This window comes from Neltuma alba, unplaced genomic scaffold (assembly GCF_004799145.2).
Source record: "Neltuma alba isolate B1F8T4 unplaced genomic scaffold, ASM479914v2 tig00011340_pilon, whole genome shotgun sequence".
Taxonomy (NCBI): Eukaryota; Viridiplantae; Streptophyta; class Magnoliopsida; order Fabales; family Fabaceae; genus Neltuma; species Neltuma alba.
The window spans coordinates 525,433-552,298 of NW_021636042.1; the positions used below are offsets into that span (position 1 = coordinate 525,433).

General features: G+C 34.8%; 2 protein-coding genes and 1 pseudogene across 2 annotated transcripts; 1 reads left to right on the plus strand and 2 right to left on the minus strand.

The window, feature by feature from the left end:
* Positions 1-5,042: 5,042 nt before the first annotated feature.
* Positions 5,043-7,299, minus strand: LOC114712209 (uncharacterized). Its single transcript, XM_028896692.1, has 4 exons — positions 7,201-7,299; positions 6,330-6,547; positions 6,044-6,117; positions 5,043-5,562 (listed from the first exon to the last, which is right to left on the minus strand). Exons 2-4 carry the CDS (start codon positions 6,543-6,545, stop codon positions 5,475-5,477), a joined length of 378 nt encoding a protein of 125 aa, XP_028752525.1. The 5' UTR covers positions 6,546-6,547; positions 7,201-7,299; the 3' UTR covers positions 5,043-5,474.
* Positions 7,300-7,592: 293 nt separating this feature from the next.
* Positions 7,593-10,489, plus strand: LOC114712201 (uncharacterized; annotated as a pseudogene).
* A 4,236-nt stretch (positions 10,490-14,725) lies between these two features.
* Positions 14,726-26,336, minus strand: LOC114712207 (1-aminocyclopropane-1-carboxylate oxidase homolog 12-like). Its single transcript, XM_028896690.1, has 3 exons — positions 25,768-26,336; positions 24,829-25,022; positions 14,726-15,023 (listed from the first exon to the last, which is right to left on the minus strand). The coding sequence occupies exons 1-3, from the start codon at positions 26,272-26,274 to the stop codon at positions 14,945-14,947; spliced, it is 780 nt and encodes a 259-aa protein (XP_028752523.1). The 5' UTR covers positions 26,275-26,336; the 3' UTR covers positions 14,726-14,944.
* Positions 26,337-26,866: the final 530 nt, after the last annotated feature.

The window sequence follows — 26,866 nt, forward strand, 5'->3', positions numbered from 1 at the left end:
CTTTAAATTGTCGCAGATGTTAAATCCACATATAATGTTGAATTTTGGAAATAACATTGGTAATGAAAATTTGATTATAAAAATATAAATATTTTTACTTAAATTTCTTTAAAAAATCGAAAGGAATAACCCAAGAGTAAATGATATGTTTTTATATTATTTTCATCTTTAAGTGCAGTACATAATTTTTTAATTTGACCCATGAGATTAGACTTAGATCATTTATATATGACAACTTTATCGAAATATTAAAGTACAATAAAAAAATTTAGAGTTATCTAAGTATAATTTTAAAAAATTTCATATTAAAATTGGATGCTTTATAAAATATTGTTTCGCATTAAATTTTAAAAGCACACTATAAACTGTGATAAGTTTAAAGGCTCAATTCATTTAGAGTTTAGTTGTATCTACGATGAACAAGATTTATGAACAATTTTATACAAGTTGAGATAAAATTTTCTTTGCATATTTACTTATTTGATATATTACTATTAAAAAGTTATTTTTAAATCATTTCAAACAAGTTCTTAAAAATTTTATAAAAAAGCTAAATTATATTGAGAAAAAATGGGGGCGGAACTCGGAAGCAGGATGACGGGAGAGCGCGAGTAAAGAAGGGAAAATAATCATATCTGTGAGTCGGCTACCTAACAAAACAGACGCCCCTATATTAAAAAGAATTACAATTAAGTCTCAGTAAAAAATATTTAATTATCTTAAAATCTACTGATAACTAAAAAATATATAATGATAAGTTTCTGCGTAGGAAATAAGATTTTTACTGCTTATTTTTTATCGAGAATTTAGAGTAATTAAATTTTTTTTCTTGGATTTAATTGTAATTATCCCTTAAAACTATAAATATGACTCGTTTTTTAAATGTAGAACCCAGCATAAAATAATTGTTAATAGAATAATATATTAATCTTTCAAATAAATTAAAAGAATATCATTAGTTCAACAACGATTGTCAAATGTCGGCCATATATATTTTTTTCCTGACCTGAAGTTGGTCATACATTTATAAAAAGAAAATGTATTTATTTATTTTTTTACTGGAGGTATATTCTTTCTCAAATAATAATTAATTCTGCTATTCAAAGGCAAAATATTAATCCCAAATCTGATTATATATTCCTAGGACTGAAGGGATAATTATATATCCCTGAATCCAAATTATTATAAATAATGTTATCTAATCTAACGACTTAACTACTCATCAAACAAAACTTTTTTTTGAAAAAAAAATCTTCACCAACATTAACAGAAACTTTAAACGACGTTAACTAGATTCAAAGTCATGCTCAAGGGAGATAAAGTTAATTCAAAAAGAGAGTAAAAGGATGAAAATGACTGAGAGAATTTTTTATTGTAGTAAACTAAAATATGGATTTGCTGAAGATTTAGATTGAGAAGAGACCAAACACGTGGATGAAGCTCCTTTTTGTTTTATGCATTATGGGAAGATACTAACATTAAATAAATACTGCCTCTCGCTTTTAATATACGAGTTTATTTGATTTTAATTTTGATTATAAATATAAAATCTCAATTTATTTTATTTCTTATATATATATTTTTTAAGATAGTTTTTTTAATAATAATAGTTTTAACTAATACACTTGATTAGTAATAATATTTTAAAAAAAAAAATATTTATTTATTATAAATAACTAACTCAATTTATTTTTAATTTATTTAAATTAATTAAGTAGTTATTATATTTAGGAAATGAGTTAGTATTCATGCCATTGAAAAGTCATCCAATTTCACATCTGTGCTGTTTCCCGTTTACGCTCAATGAGATGTCGCTTTTGGATAATGCGAGAAAGGGTTCTCACGACATCGACACGTAATGAAACGACGGGGAGGATATCGGCCAATAGAGATTTACCAAGTTTCAGGTATTCCAATAAACAAAATGAGAAGGCAAAACTCCTATAAAATTAAACCAAGAATAAAAATATAATTTATGATTGCTTGAAACACCAACTGAAGCACAAGTGTTTATTAAATCAAATATAAAACAAATTTTAACATTCAATTTGAAAAAATTAACATAAACAAGAATCAAGACAAATTTTTTACCACTCTAAAATTTAACATGTTTGTTTTACAAACTGACTTGTTGGATTTACTTTTATATTGATTCAAAATTAGGAATCAAATTACCTAATGGATTTGAATCTAGTGGGAGTGGCTAGTATCTTAAAACGTGATAAATTAAAATTTAAATCCTCATTAGAAGACATATCCGTATTCATTGTCTGATAGCATTTCGAACCAAATTGAGTTCTGTTTAGTACAAAAAAGTGGGAATCAAATTTCTGAATACCTGTACCAAAAAATGCATGAAAATGACACCTACTTCATATAGCACTTATATTAAAGATTTTCTTCTCTTTCATTGTATTATATAATTAAGTAATGATTATAATTAAGGAATTCAAAGCTTATCCGTTTACTCTCTCTTTCTCACACACATCTTGCAGTGCATGTCCAACATTAATTATCACAAAATACAAAACATCAAATTAGGAAGCATGTGGTTTTGATGTGTTCGTCATGTGTTGATTCATGCACCCGATTTAATTGAGGTCAATTTTTATAAGAATTGTTTGAACTGGTCTTGTTCTATATGTTGTTCTTTTCCTTAATGCCAAGATTCTCCGGCTCTGAAACTAATCTGAGACTCGAATAATTGCATCTTATCACTCCAAAATTATTTGACACACATCAATCGTGTTAAACTCAACTTTTGACCAAATATAATAAAGGTTTGGTGGACTCCTTTTGGCCTTTGTAATTTGACTACTCTAAGTGCATGTTTGAACATAACGCATATAGGCCTCCTTCGGAATTGTGTCTGGCCATCAAAACGTGGGGTTTAAAAGATGAATACAATTTTCGTCTCATTTCTAATTATACCCTTTCTGGATTTGAAAAGAATCCTTTCCACATGCATGAGCTTGCAATCATACTTGCCTTTGAATTTTGTAATTCACTTTATATCTTCATTTCTATAAATAATGGTAAATGAAATTGGGAGAGGGGTCTTAAAAGAGAGGCACTTTAAAGCACCTCATGGGTGGAAACAATCACAATTATCGTCGTCGTCGTCGTCACACACGAGTGGTACCTGAGTTCGAATCTGTAGGAAGCTGGTTAACGAGGAGGCCACAGGCGAATCCCGTAAGGGCTGCTTCTGAATAAAATACTCCTCCGGTTTTTAATATACTCCTCCGGTCCTTATTATAAGACCCAATTTGACTTTTTATTTGGTCCTAATTATAAGACCCAATCCATTTTGTCTCTTATATTTATGCATTTTTTTCCAAGATAATCCTTCTAATAATGATAGTTTTAGCCAATATACTTAATTAGCAAGGATATTTTAGGAATGACAACACTTATTTATTATAAATAACCAACTTAACTTACTTCCTTAATCTCCTCAAATAAGTCAATTGGGTCTTATAATTAGGACCGGAGGAGTAGTACATAATTGCTGAGTTGATTTTAGTCTTAAATATAATACCTATTTTTTATATTTATCAATTTTTTCTAAACTACTTTTATAGATACTCCCTTAACCATAATCAAGTAGAAGGGAGAGAGAAAATATTAAAAAAGATGATAATAGTATTTTAAAAAAAGCATGTTATATTTTTTTTTTATAATTAGCTAACTTACCTAACTTTTTTAATTTAATCAAACTAGTTAAATAAATCTTATATTAGCTATCGGATGAGTAATTAAAACCATGCATACCCAGAATTCAAACAAAAAACCACATGTTGATTTAAACGTAACGAATTCTCTGAATAAAGTCAGTAAACCATTCAAACTTGACAGAAATGAATGTTAAAGAGATTCGTCTTGGCTTCTGAGATGGCCCAGAACAGAGATGCCTCATGATGGGAAATATGTGTGCGCGCGTATAACTATATATATGTATATATGTAGACACATCCCCAGAAGCGACGTACCTACTGGGATTTGAACCCGCAGCCTGGAGATACGCTCAGCCAGGATCACCAAGGGCACCGGGACTGCCAATGTGCAAGCGTGCAAATAAAATTACATAGACAATGGATCAAGACAAACTAAGTTCGCTACCCTTTTAGTTTAAGCTATAAACCATACCAAACTTGATGTCTGTCCATCAGTTTCTGGTCTAAAACGGCTAGTCCAATTCAGTTTTTTATTCTATCCTTTTACCAATGAAATTAGGCCCAATGAAAGGAGTTAAATCCTCATCACAACGAGCTAAAGTTTAAATAAGAGATGCTTATATTTAATTTTCAGCCATGTCTTAAATAAGAGGATCGTTATACGTAACAAAAGGAAAACTTGCTCAGGTTTTGAAGAAAGGGAGAACAATGGAAGCGGTGCCAAAAAGGAAGGTACTTTACAGTACCTCATGATTCGTATTCATCATCATCTTGAATCCTAAAGAAGTAATACCGTGGAGTCGATCCCGTAACCAACTGGAATAACTCAACGTGGTTGTAAACCCAGAAGGCCACAGGTGAAATCGGCAGCCGCCTCTCCGCATAAAATGAACATAATGAGATCCTCGAACAAACTAACACCCATCATCTATTCGAATGCCAACAACTCTCCGCCGTTCAAACATTTTGAAGGTCCTCCTACCTCACTGTTTCACTTTTGATGCTTATTCTTAGGACAAGATGCTATATACATTTAATTTCAGTTTAACCAAAACCAACTTATTAGTCACAGCTAACCATACAGGCCACTATTTTTATCATCACCACAAATCGGAGTTTTTATGCATAATTAATATTAAAAAATTATTCTTCCCATCTGAGATAAAGTCTACGAACTGGCCCAAAAGGGAGGTACTTTGAAGTACCTCATGGCTGAGAATATATAGATACACACACACATACACGCACATATATATGGTACCGGGGTTCGAACCCGCAGCAAGCTGGCAACATTCAATGAGTGATCACCGGAAGGCCATGGGGAACCCAGTACGCAAATCCGTAAATAAATTTATATATATATAGGCATAAAACGGCACCATATTCACCACTTCTCGCTTGAGAAGAAGACGACATACAAAAACGGTCTTTACCAAGAAAGGGGAGGCCAAATATAATACCCTATCTTCTCACATGCTCTTTCTCTTCATTACTTACTATCTAAACTGTTCAGACTAAATTTCAATGATTCAGATTTAATATTTTGAAAACTTAAAACTCAAGAAAAATACATAAGTAAATCTAGAAGGTAGAACTTTGATTCGAACAATCTAGAGAGTGAACTAGAAAAGCAGAGAGAATGGAGCAAGGGTTTTAAAGCCAGGTTTGGCTTTGGTTGGTTTTACAACTGGTTGTAACGACTCTGTAGAGATTAAGATTAAAGCTCAGGTTGGTATGGTTTAGGATTGGAGAAAGTTTCAAGACCGCGATATGATGCTTCAAAAGTAAAGGATGTGATCAATTGGTTGAACCATTTTGGTCACCACCATTAATCCTATTCCCACTGCAACAGAAGAAATGTGGAAGCTTGACACGGCCACAACTTCTGCAAAAACAAATAAGTAAAGAATTATTCGCAGCTGAATCAGAAAACCACGTTTGGCCAAAAAAAATTCCAGAAAACCTCGCACTTTATTTATTGGTCTTCTGGAAACAGAAAACAGATGGATTCATCGTAAGCAGAGCATAAACAGCATTAACAATAGTAATTTCTGCAGACCAAACCTCTCACAAATGCTTAAAGCTATGCTCAGGACTTTGTCAAGGCGTGAAATGGAATGAAAGGGTAAGGAAGAGAACCACAAATTGTACGTCATTCTATCGTCCAAGCAAGATTAAGTAATTCAGAAGAAGCATGACACCAAAATGAAACTATTATAGAAACTGTATAAAAGCACAAACGCAGCATTCAGGGAATTTGTTACATTTAAGGATTAATGATGAGAATAATGACACATTTCCAAAACCATAAACTATAGTATCCACAGCTCAGATAGCATCATTGGAGTAAAAGCCTAAAGCTTTACCTGCATCGGACTATTACGGGAATGGGTTTTAGAGCTTTTGGTCCATTTCTTATTCCTCTTTTATGGCGAGAAACCTACATGATAGACAAGGCCAGAAATTTAAGTCCAAAAAAGAAATTATAGAACATCATAGAGATTAAGAAAATTGCACCAATTTCACATTACACACGATGCTTCTATCATAAATTGGCTACGATTCAAGGTGGTGAAATCAATGAAACAGAGAGATAGCGAAGTGTGAATGATGAAAAAGAAAAGGTAAATGAAAGATAAGTTGAAAAGGTACCTTCTTTTTCGGGACAGCCATGAGCTCCATAGATCCATTAAAAGAGAAACTTGGGAAACTAAGCTCAGGCAAAACACATTGAGGTGAAGAAACCCCATGGTTAATAATTCCAGATAAAGGTGGTGGTTGGGGATTGGAATGCGTCCACCTTTTGATTCCTAACATGTTACCAATTTTGCCTCCTGTGTTTTTAAGCATTGCAAGTCTCATTGCCATTGCTGTTATTACGCAGCACCAGTATGCCATTGAAAACAAATAAAGCAAAATGTCAATATTTTCATCAAATCCATAGGAATTAATAGGTAAAATCAGGTTGACTGGAAACCTGGAATATATAAATTTTCTTATCAGGGGGGGAAAAATCAATATTCTATTAGAAAATTTTGCACTTTTTTAGTATACTAAAATGCCTGAAATTGCAGAGCTTATGATTTACAACATAATAATAATATCACTTATGCTTGAACCTCATGAAGAAGGAAAAAACTACCAGGTTTTATATGAAATTTAAGCCAGCACCGGAGAAGTTAGACCCAAGATATTCATCTCAATTCACAGTGAATTTCAGACAAGCACAAGGCCGAGGACCCAGACAAAGTATAAAGAACCAACCAAGATTTAGATAAATTTGAATCATCTTCTTAAGTTAGGTGCTTCTGCAGTAAAGTAGACAGTGATACAATAAAATGAATGAATGAGAACATATATCAGCACGCTTCCTATATTTTCATTCACTCTCTCCTATCATTCTATCCCTCTCACTTCCGAGAGGCAAGCACTTTACAGGAATCTCCATTTGTCCAGCCATGAACATTTGACAGCAAACTCCATGAAATAGAGAATCAGGCCCAGAACGAAAGGAAAATCTTACAATGAGGACGAAGGTTTCGACGAATTGCTCTTGGTTCGTCTTTGAATAATGGAATCACAGTCAGCTGTCTTCCGCCCTATGGGGGGCCTGTCTCGCCTGTTTCCCTCTGAAGTTCGGGAGAGGCGGGTGGGGCGTCGGAGGTTGCAATTTCTATTCGGGTCATCGGATGTGTACTTGTGTGAGGTATCGGACTTCGGGTTCAGGTTTTTGTTTTTGGGGGAATCTGGGCTAAAAAGCCCAAAGAGGTGCAGGTGGAAAAATTTACCCGCAAGTATAACATCTCACGTCAAGACCTAGGACTTATTTGACTCTGATTTAAAATTTCACTCGCATTCTGATTCCTGAGCGGACCGTTAAGCCTTCAAAATACGTACGAGAATGAGCCAAGCAGTCTAAAATTTCCCGCTTGTTCTCATTTCTGGATGAACAAGAACATGTTCCGGGGTTTTTCGTCGTGTTTCAATCACAATCTTAAGACTCACCTCAGGGGCTGCAAAGTTTACTCGCCCAGTTCTCTCTTTCACAGCCTCACGAAGACTCTAGCTCCTGATTCGAAGCTAGAGTACTTCTTGAACGAGGTTGAGGAGCTCCAATCTTCTAAAGCCAAGAATGGATCATCATGGCATTCAGCATCAGATTCCGAAGATTTCTCCGATAAGGATGTTCCCGAGAAACAAGAATTATCTGCGGTTCAGATTTCACATCCTTGGCCTGAATGGGTGGACTTGATGGAGTACTTGATTAAGAGAGGTTACTTTGATGCAGAGGGAAACCCATTTAGAAGTGGTGAATTGAGTTCTAAGGAATCAAACATCATTAGGACAGCGTGCTTGAATTTCGGTCGAGATCGATTTGGTCTTTTAAGGTAAAAATGACTTTTTTAGGAGTTCATTTTTAATACTTCTTGGGCAATCGATACTAGCTCGTTTTGTACGTGCCACTTCATCTAATTTATATTTCTGCTAAAGCTGTAGACTCTAAGTTTTGTGCAAAATTTGCTTATTAGTCCAATTTTAAGTTGTTGTGGCTGCAGGAAGAGTTTGATCATCTACGAAGTATATAATCTCGATTTATTTGAGCTTCGATTTCTTCGTTTATTGGGTTTACAGAATGTTTGCTTCTCATATTAGCGTGGCCAGTTCCTGGAATATGCGTTCAATGGAGAGTGCAGGCAAGGTGTTTGAGTTTAGGTTTCTGTGACTTGTAACAGAAAAAACTGTTACGTTGACTGCTGGATGCTGGAGTGTATTATCTCTAGTCTATGACTTCTTACCCTACGTGAGTCTTTAGGTCATCGGGACAAACTTTCTAAATGACTGTTGCATGTCTTTTCTTGTTGAGAGGAAGAAGAAAAAGACAGAGCTGAGAGACGGGAAGTTTTAGTTTCAAAGATTATAAAGTGCATGTAATATAATGTACTGACTTGTTATTAAAGCTCATCCCTGTCTTGAAACCATGTCCAGAGCAAATTTCTGTCATTAGAAATAACAATATATACACGAGAATGATCCACTCCCAAGCATATCATGAGTATGATGCCATTGGAAGTAATTACTTTTTTTTTCGGTTGTCTTTGCTATTAGGCACTTGTCTCGAAAGGATGTCCAAGTTATTGTAGGACAAGGATGCCCGAGCTTAGATAGGAAGGTCGTGAACTCAGGGAAGCGTCTCAGAGCACATGTGGGCATCGACGAGGGAAATGTATGTGCTGAGCAAGATTTTATTGATGCTGATCCATTTCTTCAATATTCTGCTATTTCTTTTCTTTCTTTAAAATTAACTGACTATTGACACCTTAATAATAACCAAGAGTTACATAAATTGTTGCTTTAACTAGGTGTGCAGCAGCTGCAATTTGAGGGGAGAGTGTGAAAGGGCATTTGTGAAGGCACGTGAAGACGAAGGAGGAAGGACAGTGGATTTAATGCGCATAATCTTGACTTACGGACTTGATCCAATTATTGGTTCAGTTGAGAACAAACCATGTCTGACTAAAATGATAAAAGAATCAGTGAGAAGACTGCTGCGAGAACTGGTGGAGCGCAGCATTAAAGAGGATGATTCTAATCTCTCCAATTCCACTGATAGGGTTAATCTCAATCCACAAGGCAAGGGCAATATAAAAGTCCCAATGAAGCAAGGAGACTGGCTTTGTCCCAAGTAGCTTGATTACATCCCTCCAGTACTTTCTGGCATGCATTGTCTTCTTCTTCTTTTTTTTCCTGCTACCATTGTTCACATTTATTTCTTGCCTTTCATTGTCTAGATGCAATTTCCTCAACTTCGCCCGAAATATTAAGTGCTTGAGCTGTGACAGCTTATTCGAAGAAAGAATAAGGCAATTACAGAAGGATCAGGAGCATCTGCCAATGAAGAAGGGGGACTGGATATGCGATAAGTAATGGAAGCCCATGTTTTCTGGATTTATATGAATATTACTACTATTTCTAACTCACACCATTAATGTCATTTCTGCAGATGTAACTTCATCAATTTCGCTAGGAATACAAGATGTTTCCTTTGCAAAGAGAAACCTCCAAAGCGGCAGCTCAATCCAGGGGAGTGGGAATGTGAATCGTAGGTTCATGCTACACACACATCAGATTTTGTGTTGGCCATATTTATTGTTTATATGATTGCGTACATTTTCTTTGTGTTGAAGCAATTTGAATCTGGTTTGTGTAGGTGCAACTACATTAATTTCAGGAGAAACATGATCTGCCTAAAATGTGATCACAGAAGGCCAAAGGCATCTAATGCTTCAGACTCTTCTCATCAATCACATACTGAAGATCAAGACTGCCGCAAGAGCAACCGGTTAATTTTATGCAGGAATCAAGTGAACGATAATGATCCAAACAATTTCCATAAATGAAAGAAAGAACAGGAGAAAAAGTTCAGGTGAGTGGAGATTTGTGGAAGATAGGGATGAAAATGATCAACGGTTCTGTTCTCGGGATGGTACTCCTCATTCTCAATTTGACAATTTTCCAATAGCTGGAGGTAGGAGTGAATTGTCAAAGAGTCCCCAGAAAATAGAAGCATGGAAGAAGGAGATGCTGAAGATGAGCAAAAGCTCCATGGAGATGGCAACAGAGAGTGAAGACGAGTTCTGGTCTTCTGATGAGCAGATTAATAAAGGATCTTATTTTACTGATGATGATGAAATGGAAGAATGGTTTGGAGCAGGTCAGAATGAAAGAAACAGAATTTCGTGAAAGCTAGTAACACTCAATCTGACATAAATATTTGTTAATAGAGTTTAATCCGGTCTTATATGATCTATAAATTTGCGAGTTATGCATGCAAGTCACGTTTGGGTGACTTGACGTTTTTGTCCTCCAAAGATACCAGTAATCTCAATGTTAGAGCCTGTTTGGGAGAGCGTTTTATGGGCCAAACGCTGATGAAAAGCTATAATAAGCCCGATTGCATATTGAAGGCAGTTTGGATCAGCGTTTGGGCCATCCAGCTTATCCACCAAAAATTAAATTGCACCGTCCGATCTGTTAAGCTCTGTGGAGAAGCTTTTTGAAATTGCAACACCTGATCACAAAGCTCTCTAGACCGTTATATTTTTTGTCAGTTCTCTCTCCATTTTTTTATTCGTTTCTTTTTCTGCCTTTTTTCTGCCCGTGACCTTCCTCCTTTTCTAGTCTTTCTTTCGTGCCTCCTTAAAATATTTAAAATATTTTTTATGATTTTTTTAAAATTTTAAAATTTAATCCACTCATTAAATTTAATTTCTTCATATTAATTTATTTTAATTTTATTGTATTATTTGAAATTAATTTTTTTATCATGTTTTATTATTTATTACAACTCATACCCGTTTTGGTAATTTTTTAGTCAAACTTACTTTTACTCAACTATAATCCAAACAAGTTTTTACCAATCTCACTTTTGCAAACTGACTTTTCTGAACTCCAATCCAAACACAATTCAGCTTATCCAATTTAACTTTTACCAACTTCACTTTTCCATAAGTTACTTTTTCTGTAAGCTGCTTTTCCAATCGCTAATCCAAACAGGCACTTACTCGTCAAAGATTATTCATCCTCCTTTTGTGCTCTGAAGATTAAGGATTGATAGGGTCTTAAATAGACCTCAATGTCATGCAGCAGGTGATACTCCTCTAGTACTTAATATAGAATATAATTGGAGAGTTGATGTTGATTCTATATGTAAAACATATTTTATATGTTTATCAATTTTTTTCCAAATTAACCCTATTAATATTTCCCAATAATAATCAAGTAGGAAGGAGGGAAAAAGAGAATTAAGGAAGATGATTAGGGTATTTTAGAAAAAGCATATCATATTAACCAATTTAACTACTATTCTTAATGTACTCAAATTAGTTAATTAGGAATTACATTAAGTACAGTTGAATACGTTACCGTTGATGGCTTAGATAACCATCAAAAGTTGCATTATTAATACATGTAATTAAAGAATAAATCAAAGGTATATAAATTTGAAGGGACTCCGTCAAAATAATTTAAGCTATTTTGGTATCACAATGATATGAATAAATATTGTTTTTCGTTAGGTTTTCAAAATCAATCCGAACGTGAGTCAGCAGAATTGGATAGAAATCTGGCAATATAGTATTAACCCTAAAATCGATTAATTGTTGTCTCAGTCAGTTTAAATCTTTTCAGATTAGTGACTCTGTGAGAATTAATTGGGGGGAAAAAATAAGATCGGTCAAACGCTAAAGGATAACAAATTAAAAAAGTCAAATGGATTGCCGATTGGATTTGATCGGTTATAATTCTTAATTTTTTTTCTTTGAAATAGGAAATATATTTTTCTTCTACGGTATATTCTAATGTCATATTAATATTAGTAAACAATCAATGATTTTTTAATTAATATCTCAATGTAAAGTTAATTTAATATTTCAAGTAGATGATATGAAGTAAAAGTCCACCAAAGTACTTGGAAAAAGTCTGTCGAGATGATATAAAAGTCATGTTTTCAGGTTCATTATGAATTAAACAATTTACGATGTTCTTTGAAACTTTTATCTTAACAAATTGACCAGACTACAAGACTGGAACTTCACAATGCATACCGAATGGCAAAAGAAAAAATATACTACCTCTAGCTATATTAGAGATTCAATTTGATTTTAAATATAAGTCTCCAATCTATTTTATCTCTAATATTTATTCATTTTGCTCATAAGTAATCTCTATGATAATTGTACATATTAAAGAGGGCATTTACAACACACAGGATTAATGAGATATTTTAGATAAGACAACATCTATTTATTATAAATAACTAACTTAACTAATATTCACAAGTTAGTAATCTAGCTCTCATATTAAGGATCGAAGATACTCCTCCGGTCCTTAATATAGGACCCAATTGCTAAGTTGGTTTTGGTCCTAAATATAAGACCCATTTCTCATATTTATCAATTTTCTCTAAATTACCCCTATAGATACTCCATCAACTATAATCAAGTAGAAGATAGAGAGGGGTATTAAGAAAGATAATTATGGTACTTTAGGAAAAACATGTCATAATTTTTATAATTAACTAACTTACCTAACTTCCTTAATCTAATCAAATTAGTTAAATGGGTCCTATATTAAGGACCGGAGGAGTGGTATTTATTTCTCAAAAACATCTTGATTTAATAATTAATTAATACAGATAAACGTGGATAGACTTCAATGAAACATACCTATAACTAATTGGTTCACATGCGCTGGCTGCAGAATTGATGAGAATTTTGTATGACTTAAACCTGAAAGGTCATACTCTGTTGGAATTCAAAAACTTTTTTAAAGATAAAATTACCAATTATTAAAAAAGAGAAATACAGATAAATAGCCACATATGTAAGAGACCATCATAGGCAAACGCGAACTTAAAAGAAAGTTAACCAGACAAAAAATGAAGACCTCAACTACTACCTACACCAAAGGTCAAATTAAAGGTTCACAAAGAGGAATAAAAGGATACTATATGCACCAAAAAACTGTTGATTGAGACTATAAGCACTCTCACCTCCCGTAAGGAGGGGAATAAAAATTTAAATTTTGAGACACGCACTTATTGGAAAGGCTTTAATCTTAACGCTTCCTACCCGATAAAGATTAGTCACAAACTCAAAATGACTTAAGAGTACTCTAAGTTATACAAAAAGGAAAAAAAAAAATACTATGTTCAACTTTGACCTAAACTCGTTCTATTCTTCCATCCTTTGTATATTCTCTATACTATATACAACCTCGTGAATTTTAGGGAAAAAAAAGGTAGCTTATACCACAAACACACACAGTGATCACGGCCTTGTCTCACATTTCATTTCACCTTAAAATTATGAAACTGACCAAGCAATCTAGACTTCTATGTTCACAGTAGTAGCTGGGAAGGAGACTTCTTCACTTCTCTTATTGTCCTCTTTCCTGCACTTTTTATTAGCTTCAAACGGTTTAGATTTAAAAATTGAAAACAGGAAAAAAGATAATGAGTATATAAAGATGTATGTAAAACATAAAATTTTCATATATAGTTGTCTGTCACTCTCTTTAAATATATTAATATGATTTTCGAAATTGATTGCTATAGCTGCAAATATTATATATAAATATATGGAATTAACGGTATTTTGAATTCCTATAAAGAATTCGTATACGTCTCAATTCTTCTAGAGGCCAGGTCATATCTTTGAATCATGATATAATTACTATCAAAGAGTGAAAAGATTGTCTTCTGACCACCGATATTCATCAATTTTGGCCTCACGACAACTACTTGATTCACTAATTAATACTATTAAAGTTATGGTTTGTCAAAGGTATGTGTCACCCTTCATGCCACATGGGATTATATTGATCATTAATTAGCTCATCGAAAATTTTGGACTATGATTTCAATCAACTTCACAATTGAAAATTGTGATTAAATATGTGCCAAGGATTATATTGATCCTTGCAACCATGTCTATCATTTTCGGCTATGATAAAGATTTTAGGCACATTATATTATATATGTTTTCCCTTTTAGTTTTAACGATCTTAATGAATCAAAAGATTAATATGCCAAATTTCCAATACACTCTTTTCTCTTTTTTGGTAACCAAATGGTTAATATTCTAGGGATTTTAGTTACCTTAATACTGTACATTTGGATGATTAAAAAGATGCATATGCACTATATATACGCACATCTCTAAGATTGTTGGCAATATCTAGTTCGAGTCTGAGAATTCTTTCAAGATTAATGGTGGTTTAATTAAGCCCAGTTAATGGAATGATTAACAAAATTAAATAATTAAAAATTAATTCAGGCATGCTTGCTGTGATAAGCGCCAGAAAATTGCAGGAGACAAAGGAAGGGACAGAGTGAGATGGATGTAATATTGCTACTATTTTTATACTTTCAGGGCAATATTTCTCCACAGAAACCATCCGGATACGTAGCGCTCCTAAACGAAAAACTTTCAAGGCAAAATTAAACTTTAACTCTTTATTTAATTATTAATAGAAGTGGAGACAAGCAAGCTCATACATTTATAAAAAAAAAAAAAAACAAGGGAAGCAAACTTGCACAACGTGCAAGATGCTAACACCAGGGAAAAAAGTGTAACACAGACACATACCTAGCTGATTGGGAGGATCAAAAACGAAAACACTGGAAAAACTTAAAGAACAAGCAATCCAACTGACTTTATTCCTTAACTATGATCTATATGTATATATATGTGCGCATTAATCTGAAATTAATCAGTGATTGGATGATCATGCGGGATTCTGAAGTAATCAGTTTGAGAGGTGCCGTCGATCTCCTTGCTGAAGAACCTGTGCAAGTAATCCTTATAGGTGACACGTCGGTAGCGAGGTGGGTCCCCTGCTGACGTCAGCTCCTCCAGTGGCCCATACACATTCTCTGCAGCTCCCGGGTTGAAGAACGTCGCTATCGAAACTCTTGCCTCCAGAGAATTACTTGCCAGCACCCTGTGATCCACGCTCCTGTATTTCTCGTTCGACACTATCTGTCCAATTGATTAATCACCATTTCAAATTTCATTACATATATATACACGTATGTATTATGTATATGTATGTATCCTATATTATATCTCTACATAAACCTAGACTCTTGATATAACGTAAGCTTAGTTTTGGTAAATCACAGTAGTCAGATCATATACCTCCAGACTAGACAAATCGTCTGCCAACAAAATTATGATATAATAAAATTTCAACTCAACTTTGTGGGGCTAACTCCTTACCAAATGAAACCACCTTTGCTGACACATTTGACCAATATTTAATCATCTTGATATGCCGATAGAGAAGTTTTATTTCAAGCACACTTTTTATATATGCTAAATCGAACTTAATTTAATTTGCTCATTTATATATATACACACACATATATTTTGAACTGCACCTGATCAAATTATCATTGAGAATCTGTTTTCTAACGTATAGTAAAGGAAAGTTGAGTGTGTGTGTGTAAATATACCTGAAGCAAATCTCCAATGTTGACCACTAGAGCTTCACGAACTGGTTTCACGTCAACCCAACCTTCCTCGTACTTCACCTGAAGCCCACCCATGTTGTCCTGCAGCACCAACGTCAAGATGCCCAGGTCGGTATGCGACCGGAACCCGATCGTGAGGTCCGGTTGAGGGCAATAGGGGTAGTAGTGACCCGACAGAGTCACCGCTTCTCCAAATGTCAGCTCCTTAAACCTTCCTCTGCTTAACCCTAACCCTTCACTCAACAGTTCCAGCAGCAGATCCTTTACCGGAAGTGTTCTCTCGTTGTAATCAATCAGCCGATCCCGACACACCTCCGGGATGTCCGCCGGGTCGATCGGAACTGGCCCGAACTGTATCATAAGTGAGTCCCTCCAGTATGCAGCTTTTGCAAGGTACAAGTCCATGTTTGACCTGAGAGACACTCCCTCTATTTCTTTCTTAAAGAGTGGAGCCTTGACCTCCGCTGGCAGCTCATGGACGGCCTTAACGGCAGCGATGGCCCGGTCTAGAACTTCAAGGGGGATACCATGGTTGATAACCTGGAAGAAGCCCACGGTGGAGGCTGCACGCTTGACCTGCTCCACCACGGCACCGCGACGGTCCGGGGAGTCCATGCCGGCAAGGTTTATGGTTGGGATTTCTGTGCCGGTGAAGGGAGAGGGTGTGAGGGTGGCCAAGACTTCCGGTGGGTTAACGAACATGGCGGGGACGGTGGTGATGCCGGCGTCAACAAGGCCTTTAACTCCGGCCTTGGACTCATCAAATTGCTTCACCTCTTTCATTCTGTCGTATTTCTGGTTTGAATCATTGGTCACAGCAGGCGGAGCCATAATGGATTGAAATGAAAGAGATAAAGAGAGCAGATTGGTGTGTGATTAGTTACTTTGCAGGTTTAGGCCCTATTTATAATGGGAATCGAGTGTTCTTTCAACATTATTATAGACTGCTATTTTCATAATATATAAATTAATTAGTCAGCAAACGGATATTCATATTACTCAATATAATCATGGTTATTAAATAGGGAAAATTAATCCTGAAGTCCTTATACTTTATATTAATTTTGAATTAGGTCCTTATAGATTAGATTAGTTTCTTTGAATTAGACCCTCACACTTAAGTTTGTTAAACTGTTGGTCCCTGAACCCCTAACACCGTTAATATTAGCTTAGTTGGCTGAATATATTTATCCACATAAGCCGCGACTTGTTTCCCTCCTTGTGCATAAAAAAAATATATATCATGAACGCCCAAGATAAGGTCCATATCTTCGCCGTCATCTTTACTGTAACATCGCCGCCGAGATCATGAATGCCAAACAAGCATCGCTCCTCGTGTTCAGATCCTAGGACGAAATCTGGAGAATCAGGCTAGCCATACACCAAGCCATATAGCAAAATCATGAGCAAGAGTGAACTGACATTTCTTATTGAGCACAGTACTCCCTTAAACCCACTAAATCCGTCTTCTTTAGCTTCACGACAGCAGAGGGGAAGGCCATAATTTCTTTTGTTCTTTAATTTTTGTATTGAGCCCAAGATGTTGCCCCCCCTTTTTTTGTAAATTTTACACCTTCCTATTACTCAGACCTCAGGTACTCATGTTTGTCCTCTTTTGTCCTGTTCATCAAAACCACCATTGAAAATATCGACCAACACAACCATTGTTCAGAAATCATGACCCTTACATATTTAAAGTGAAAATTATTCAAGAGTTGCATATATCTATTCTTCTTTTCGAGCCCAAGACCCATCAAAACCCAAACTCACAGCTTCTATGTTGGCAGATCCAGGACGTGTTGATTGTATGGTCCTGATGGAGGAAGGGAGGTGCTGGGTAGATCAGTAGCAGACGAGGGTTCTATCTTTCTCTTTTATACTTTAATTGCTTTGACACTGTTAATTTCCCGAGTTTCATCCTAGAAGACGAATACAAGGGATGCTTGCTCCTAGGAATGATGTTCCGGATGTCGGCGGTGAGGTTATAGCAAAGCGGCGGGCATTTTTTAATTTTTTTTGTACCAGTCAATATCGATGTTTGTAGATATTTTGTTTATTCAGTAGTGGAAGGATGACAGCTCATATTTTTTTAATTCAAATGGCAGCACAGTCAGCAGCCAACTCATTCATTAACGGTGTTAAATGCTGAAGGACCAACGTGCTTAACGAACCTAAGTGTGAGGACCCAATTCAAACAAATCAATCTATGGGGACCTAATTCAAAATTGATGTAAAGTATAAGGACTTGGGGATTAGTTTTCCCTATTAAATAATTAGGCCATGTAATTTTTGTGGCAGCGGATCTCTTTGACTTTTGGCACCCAAATGATACCTCTGAGTTTTTATATAGTAGCTAGTTGATTAATTTTAATAGATTAAAAAAATTGCTCAATAGGGATAATATATTTGGCGGTTCTTATAATTTTATTAAGTTTTGAATCAGGTCCTGATAATATAGTAGCTAGTTGATTTGGTCTTTGCTTGGTCTATCAATATCCCCTGTCATTCTCGCCATAATCGTCTTCCTTGCCTGCAAAAAGAAAACTACAGCAGAATCCAAAGAAGCACTGCCTGTAAAAATCTGTGCTTGTTCATACCCAACAACATCGACGCCAAAACAGAGGTTTCAACCATTGGAGAATCGTCGACAAGGGCTGACTCGAAACTTCGTACGCAAGGTTACTCAGACAAAGAAGAAACCGTAGCGGTCAAAAGGATTCACTGTTGGCTTGTTCTGAGCTACGTAGGATTCGTGTTCTCCTCTACGGTAAAACAGCTCTCATCAGCACAACACCCCATCATAGTTCCCATCATGGGTTCCTCACAAGAAGCCGACGAGAGAATCATAGTGAGTGAATTGGGTAAGCCTGTAATTGTATCTGCATCAAAGCCAAGTAGGTTTCACTTTTGCATAAGACAAAGAGGTTGAGAATTCACAGCAGGAGCACAAAGAGGGTTTGGATATTTGCAGGAAGTGGTTGCACAAAGCATAATTCATGGTTGTGTCAAGTTGTCGAACATCCTCATCGGCATAAACTTCTGTGCCAGAATTTCAGATTAGGGACTCAACTTTTCGATGTCGAAAGAGAAGAGAGAGATAGTGTGGTGGTGTGAACGGAAGAGGGTGGAGGTGTTGTCAACTGGGCAAGAGATGGTTGGAGGAAACGGGTCAGGCTAGATGGTGAAGGAGATGTCTCGGACGTCCTAACGGAAATCTTAACCGTGTTAATAGTGATTTAACGGTAAGGATTAACTAATGTAACAGTAAAAAATTAAAGGACTTAATAAAAAGAAAAAAAAGTATAAGGACCTAATTTAAAATTGATGAAAACTATAAGGATCTTCAAATTAATTTCCCTTTTTTTTTCTTCGTTTTTGTATACTCAGTTTGAATAGAAATTCTTCGGTCATTGACTCCGTTGGCTTTCTCACCCCCCCCCCCCCCAATCCAATCTACTTTAATTTACATTCCCCTTTTCCAGCCACACCCCCCACCCTTCGGCCTTCTTCCTCCCCCCCCCCAAACCCCCCATTCTCACTCTCTCTCCTTCCATTCTCTCTCTACTGCTTTCATGGCGATGGAGAAGAATAGGACGAGGGTAGAAGGGACCATGTGATAATGACAATAATGTGTGCTCTCCATCTCCTTTTATGTTGTCTCAAAGTTTCGTCCCTTACACAAATTACGCTGTCACTTTGTAATTGCGTCATTGAAAAACATGCTTAATTAGTAATAAAAAGAGGGGGTTTGAAGGAATGGGATTCATGTCAAAGCTGCATGGTGATTACTGGAAACGCATCAGTCCCTTGTACCCTCCTATTCTTCTTCATTGCCCTGAAAGTGTTAGAGAGAAAAAGAAAGGAGAGAGAGTGAGAATGGGAGGGGAGTGAGGAAGAAGGCGTAGAGTGGTTCAGAACGTCTCCTCTTTTCTTTTCATCCTCTTCCCTTCTCTTCTTTTTCTATCTATTGGATTAACATATTAACGGTTGAGATTTAAATTTTATTAAAACTGTTATTAAAATATTAAATTATAAAAATAAATAAATAGTAAATCACAAACTCTATTAAAATTTAATTCTAAAAATTAAAATCTGAACTGTTAAAATAAATAATCTAATGATTATAAAAAGAATAGGAGAGATTCCGAATTGGACGTAGAGTGAGGGTGTGGTTGGAAAAGGGGGCACGTAATAAGGAGCGGGGAGAGAGAGGAGAGAAGCTAGGAAAGAAGATGCCACGTTGCACAAATTGCCGGAGTTAATGGTACAAGGACTCCTGTCCAAACTAATTAAACGGTCGGGATTCAATAAAAAGAAAAAATTTACAATGACCTTATTTAAAATTTGATAAAATTATAAGGACCGGCAAATTTATTATCTCTAATAGGTTTTGTCTTCTTCAAAATATTCTTACTAATAATGTGTATTGGCTAGATCTACTATTTAATAACATATTTAACACATGTAACTACTATAAGAACTAACTTAAAAAAATAAATAAATATGAGAGACAAAGTAGATTGAAGACTTATATTTAGGATCGAATTGAATATCAAACTAGATCTTATATTAAGGACTGAAGGTAGTATTTTTTATCCCATTGTATTTACATATAATACATCAGCGATTCTTTGTTGTTTGTTGGCAAAATTTTGAACAGCTTAATTATTAATTGAAGAGTCAATTAAAATTGCGCTTTGAGTTAAAACTTTGTTGTTGTACATCGAATATGACTTTACGAGGCCTATAAATTTTTTTTTTTTGGTGATAGGCCTATAAATTTTTTTTGGTTACAAGATTTAGTTATAAACAATTTCTGACATTATTAGATTAATTAATTCCATAAATAAAATGTACTAACAAATTAAAGTAATTTTGTTGATTCAGATGTTATTCTTGGAGAAGGAAATATTAGTTATTTTGAGTAAGTTCTGATGCATGGTTCATGGTTCATATAATTTATAGTAATTATTTATCTTTTTCTACTGAACATACCCAAACTACGACCCGAGTATCTTTCAATTAAAAAGTGAAGATTTCAAAATGAATCTAAATTGAATTTTTATTCTTGTTTCTTATGTTGGTATGTGCTAGCGCTGTTATGAGTCTTCTAGATAATTTAATTAGTAACTAAAAGTTGGAACATAATTCGTAATTGATTTCAAGAATGTGTGTACTTGACACGTTCTTGGTCAACTTTTTTTATTATAGAAGGTGACGTTCTATGGATGGACATGAAAATCAAGTCTTTTTCATGTTCACTTGAATTAAACAAGTTTATCTTAACAAATTGGCCAGACTATAACTGGAACTTAACAATCATACTGAACAACAATAGAAAAATTATATTTAATTAATACTTAATTAACGAATAAACTTCTGATGAGAAAGATGACTGAGGAGGGTATCTTAAAAATATCAACACATTTTTTTAAACAAACAACAAACTTAATTACTTTTTTTAATCTTTATAAATTAATTAACTAGTTTCTATATTTAAGATCGAACGAAGTGTCATTAGTGAGATAAGGAGCATCATCATGTGAAACTGTTTAATCACTTATAATCACATGTTTTATGTCTATAGAAGCCAAATCTTATGCAAACTAGCTAGCATAATGTGTTTGACCATCATATGGATAGGAAGATATGTCAGTGTTATATCCACTGAATCGGAAGTAGAAAACTTTTAGGGTCTGTTTCGCTCAATGAAAGGAAGGGGAGAGGAGGGATTTTAATAGAGGGAAGAGGAGGGGAGGAGAGTGAAAAGATTTTAATATTACCTTATTTGGATTTATAAAAAAAGAGAGGAGGGGAGGAGTTCTAATATTACCTTGTTTGGTTCATGAGGGGAGGGGAGGGAAAAATACTTTAACATGGACAATTTTGCCCTTATTTTATTTAAGATATGGGCATAATGGTCATAACATGACAAAATATGAGTATAATGGTCACAACATGGTGGAATATTACATTTGCCCTCCAAATCCTCCCAATTTTGAAGAGGAGGTCGAGGAGGGGAGGGGAGGAAATTTTTTTAAAATTTTCCCTCCCCTCCTAAAATTTATGTGTTACTAAACAAAAAAAAATGATTAAAATCCTTCCCCTCCCTCCCCTCCCTTCCAAATCCCTCATACCAAACACACCCTTAGATATAGAAAGGGATATTAATAATTGAAAAAGAGGGGGGAGGGAAAAAAAGAGTGGCTTATTCTCTCTCACACACACTTGATCATGGCCTTGCCTTGTATATCCCATTTCCCATTAAAACTATATATGAAACCAACCAAGCAATTATCTAGATGACTAGATCTCTATGTTCGCAATACATAGCAAATTAAAATAATATGGTACAGATATTTGAAAAGATAGATATTAAAAATTTAAAAGAAAAATGATGAGTACAAGGATCTAAACTTTCCGCATATGTAGTTGTCTGTCGCTCTCTTTAAACATATTAATTATGATCATGAAGTAATCAAGGCCTTTTTCTGTTATCCAAAAAATCAAGTTATATTTCACAAAATATAGGTTATATACGGGCGAACTTTCAGTCCTTAATGTAAAACCTATTTAACTAATTTGATTATATTAAGAAAATTAAGTAAGTTAATTATAATAAATATGATATGTTTTTTCTAAAACAACTTAATCATGTTCCTTAATATCTTTCTTCCTTCTCCTACTTGATTATGGTTGAGGGAGCATTACTAGGAGTGATTTAGTAAAAACTGGTAAATATAATAAATAAATCTTACATTTAGGACTAAAATCAACTCCACAATTAGGTCATATATTAAAGATAAGGGGAGTATATCTATATGGAATTATTGCATTTTGAATTCCTGTAAAGAATCCATAGATGACGTCCGAGTTCTTCTAGAGGCCAGCTCATTAAAATTCTTTGAATCATAATATAATTTCTTGCAAAGATTGAAAAGGGTTGTCTTGAGTTCTGACTATCATTATTATATCCATATATAAATTACTTTTGGCATCATGAAAATTACATGATTCACTAATTAATACTAAATATAAGACTTATTTTATAGTATAAATTACACTACAAAAGTAAATCTTATATATATTTAGGACCGGAGGAGTAATAAAGTTATGGTTTGTGAAAGTATATGTGTTAGATTTGATGGAGCCACCAACAATAACCAATAAGGATTATATTGAGCCTTGCAACTTTTGTCTATGCTAACAGAGATTATTTTAGGAGCATTATGTCTGCTACTTTTTACCAAAATAGAGATATGAAGTTAGGTCAACTCAAAATACATCATTCTGTTGAGATTAATACAATTTACGAGATCGAATCAATTTCGTGTACCACAGTATATACACGTTGGCATGTTTTTATCCGTCATGCATGTGATCAGGTAAGATTAATTACCGTTTACCAATTCAATTATAAGAGATTGACTATTTTTAAGAGATAAATCTTAACTTGAACAGTAAGTAAATAATTAATTATTAGTGATAAGATAATGTCTTACGTACATATCTGTCTTATAAAGTTCATTGTAATTTTAATCACACAAAAATTATTAATTTGCATTTTGTGTTTAAGGTATACAAGTTTTATTTTTTGTATAGGAACCATCCGGTGAAGACAATAACTTAAGTTTCTTATATTTATTATGTCAGCTTCTCCAATCACACAATGCAACATGTCCTATTTCACATGAAAAAAAAAAAAGGCTACATAACCTTATGTGATTGGAGAATTTGGCAAAGTACGAAACTAGATCTGAGTATTTTACATATGCTAATTCTTCCATTGGATATATTCGCTGAAACCTTAAAGGCAATATTCTCTACCATCAATGTATTTTGATATTTCTCACTTTTAGATTTCTTTTGTTTTATTTTTGCTTGGAAAAAGATATCATATTGCTCCTATCAATAGAACATTAATGAAGTGATTTTACTGGTTCAACACTAATTAAAAAAAAAAAAACAGGTTTGATTGGAAGTTTGTAGATTAATATATGGAATATTTTATTGAGTTTTTAGTCATTCTAATGTATTTATACTTATAAATGGATGAATACCACTCTAATCTAAGTCAATTATATGGTTTTACCTTATTCTCTTATGTCAGGAAATGCATTAAATTGATAATTTTTTAAAAAAATTTAGCTTTATTAAAAAAATTTCTCTCCATGCATTTATAAATCATTCTCACATATTTCTCCTCTTTCTTTTTTTTTTTTTTTCTAATGAGAATTAAACAAAGGTGAAATTGAAAAATGATCATTAAATATCCTACAAGTAATTTATAATTCAGATTAAAAAAAATTTCCCCACAATACATGACTTATAATAAGAACCGGAGTGGCATTATTCTATATTTTTATCCCAATATCTCCCATTGTTTGTGCGTATACATTCTCAAACTATCATATATCATTCATGTTATTGCATCAGTCCCTTGCTTTGTACACAATGTAGTTATTTTTATATGTAGAGACACCCAAATAAACTAATTTGTTTGGAAGTTTTTAATCAATAAAATCTCCAACCCTAAATATAAGATCTAATTAATCTTATATTTATGATAAAAGGTACTACCTCCGGTTCTTATTATAAGAGCTAGTAAACTACTTTGAATAGATTAAGAAAATTAGTTAAGTTAGTTCTTTGTAATAAATAGGTGTTTTCTTTCTTAAAGTATCCTTACTAATTAAGAGCATTGGCTAGAACTATTATTATTACAATGACTATCTTAGAAAAAATAAATAAATATAAAAAACAAAGTGGACTTAGATCTTATATTTAGGATTAAAATAAAAGTCAAACAAGCTCTTATATTAAAGACGAAAGTAATACAGAGTTTTGTACAGAAGCGTGCGTACGTGTGTAAGCTCAGATACATGACGGCCATTACCATCTTATTACTAAAACACGATCGACAAGTCGACAACCTCGTAGAGCAGTGCGATACATATATGGTAAATTAACTTATGTCTCCTAAATTATTATATCACTCATCAAGAGTGAAGATCCTACGTATTATTTAGATGAGTTCTTTTATTTATTCATTGATTGATTTATTATATCCTCAGGTAATCAGTCTGAGACCTGTTATCCACTTGCTTGTTGAAGAACTTGTGCATGTAATCCTTGTAGGTGACACGTCGATAGCGAGGTGGGTCCCCTGCTGACGTCAGCTCCTCCAGAGGCCCATACACGTTCTCTGCAGCTCCCGGGTTGAAGAACGTCGCTATGGAAACTCTGGCCTCTCGGCGATTACTTGCCAGCACCCTGTGATCCACGCTCTTGTATTTCTCATTCGATATTATCTGTCCAATTTAGTTAATTAATCACCCACTTTAAATTTCATTTTATATATATATACACACACACTACTATAATACTACCTCCGGTCCTAATTATAAGACCCAGTTGACTTATTTGAGGAGATTAAGGAAGTAAGTTAAGTTAGTTATTTGTAATAAATAAGTGTTGTCATTCCTAAAATATCCTTGCTAATTAAGTGTATTGGCTAGACCTATCATTATTAGAAGGACTATCTTGGAAAAAAATGCATAAATATGAGAGAAAAAATAGATTGGGGTCTTATAATTAGGACCAAACAAAAAGTCAAACGGGATCTTATATTAAGAACCGGAGGTAGTATTATCTTTCTACAGTCTCCATAGACCTGGACTCTTAATATCACCTAAGCCTTAGTTCTGATAATTTAGAGTTTACTTTATTACTTATAGCGGGAAACATATGATATTTTACAGTTAAAATGTGATATTATATATATTAATTAAAACCCAATAACTTTTTTTTTTAGAAGTCTTTACTTCTTCGAAGGTGTCATAGTCACTACACTATTAAATGGGATATCAAGTCGTATTTTACGTCCACTAAACATAATACTAAATCAAACTTAATCTCATAATTTGCAGTACGTATGATTATCTATATTGAACTGCACGCAACTAATTAAATTGTAAGTGAGAACATGGTTTTTAACATAGTAAAGTCGAATATATATATGTATATATGCATATATAGAAAGATAGATAGATATACCTGAAGCAAATCTCCGATGTTGACAACTAGGGCTTCACGAACAGGTTTCACGTCAACCCAACCTTCCTTGTACTTCACCTGAAGCCCTCCCATGCTGTCCTGCAGCAGCAACGTCAATATCCCCGGATCGGTATGCGATCGGAACCCGATCGTGAGGTCCGGCTGAGGGCAATACGGGTAGTAGTGACCCGACAGAGTCACCGCTTCTCCAAATGTCAGCTCCTTAAACTTTCCTCTGCTCAGCCCTAAACCTTCACTCAACAGTTCCAGCAACAGATCCTTCACCGGCAGAGTTCTCTCGTTGTAATCAATCAGCCGTTCCCGACACACCTCCGGGATCTCCTCCGGGTTGATCGGGACCGGCCCGAACCGTATGAGAAGTGAGTCCCTCCAGTATGCAGCATTTGAATGGTACAAGTCCATGTTTGACCTGAGAGACACTCCCTCCATCTCTCTCTTAAAGAGTGGAGCCTTGACCTCCGCCGGCAGCTCGTGGACGGCCTTCATGGCGGCGATGGCCCGGTCTAGGACTTCAACCGGGATACCGTGGTTGATAACCTGGAAGAAGCCGACGGTGGAGGCTGCACGCTTGACTTGCTCCACCACGGCACTGCGACGGTCCGGGGAGTCAACGCCGGCAAGGTCGATGGTGGGGATTTCGGCGCCAGTGAAGGGAGAGGTTTTGAGGGTGGCTAAAACTTCCGGGGGGTTAATGAACATGGCAGGGATAGTGGTGATGCCGGCATCAGCAAGGCCTTTAACTCCGGCCTTGGACTCATCGAATTGCTTCACCTCTTTCATTCTGTCGTAGTTCTGGTTTGAATCACTGGTCGTAGTAGGCGGAGCCATAATATTAATGGATTGAAATGAAAGTAGAGATAGAACTAAACGGATCTAGAGAGAGAGAGAGAGAGAGAGAAGATTGCTGTGTGATTCATTACTTTGCAAGCTTAGGCTATTTATAATGCGAGTGGGGTATTATTTTGAACATTAGACTGCTATTTTCATAAAATATAAATTAATTAGTCAGCAACGAATATCCATATAAATTAATTGTTATACTCTATTTTATCACATTTTTTCATTTATTTTCTTTTAT

Coding starts and splice junctions, on each gene's coding strand:
- LOC114712207 (XM_028896690.1), bottom strand. CDS start 26,274: ATGAAGGCCGTCCACGAGCTGCCGGCGGAGGTCAAGGCTCCACTCTTT. Junction 25,023..25,767: donor ACATCGGAGATTTGCTTCAG/GTATATCTATCT, acceptor TAAATTGGACAG/ATAATATCGAATGAGAAATA. Junction 15,024..24,828: donor TACAAGGATTACATGCACAA/GTTCTTCAACAA, acceptor TTACTTGCACAG/GTTCTTCAGCAAGGAGATCG.
- LOC114712209 (XM_028896692.1), bottom strand. CDS start 6,545: ATGGCAATGAGACTTGCAATGCTTAAAAACACAGGAGGCAAAATTGGT. Junction 6,118..6,329: donor TGGCTGTCCCGAAAAAGAAG/GTACCTTTTCAA, acceptor TCTATCATGTAG/GTTTCTCGCCATAAAAGAGG. Junction 5,563..6,043: donor CCCGTAATAGTCCGATGCAG/GTAAAGCTTTAG, acceptor TTGTTTTTGCAG/AAGTTGTGGCCGTGTCAAGC.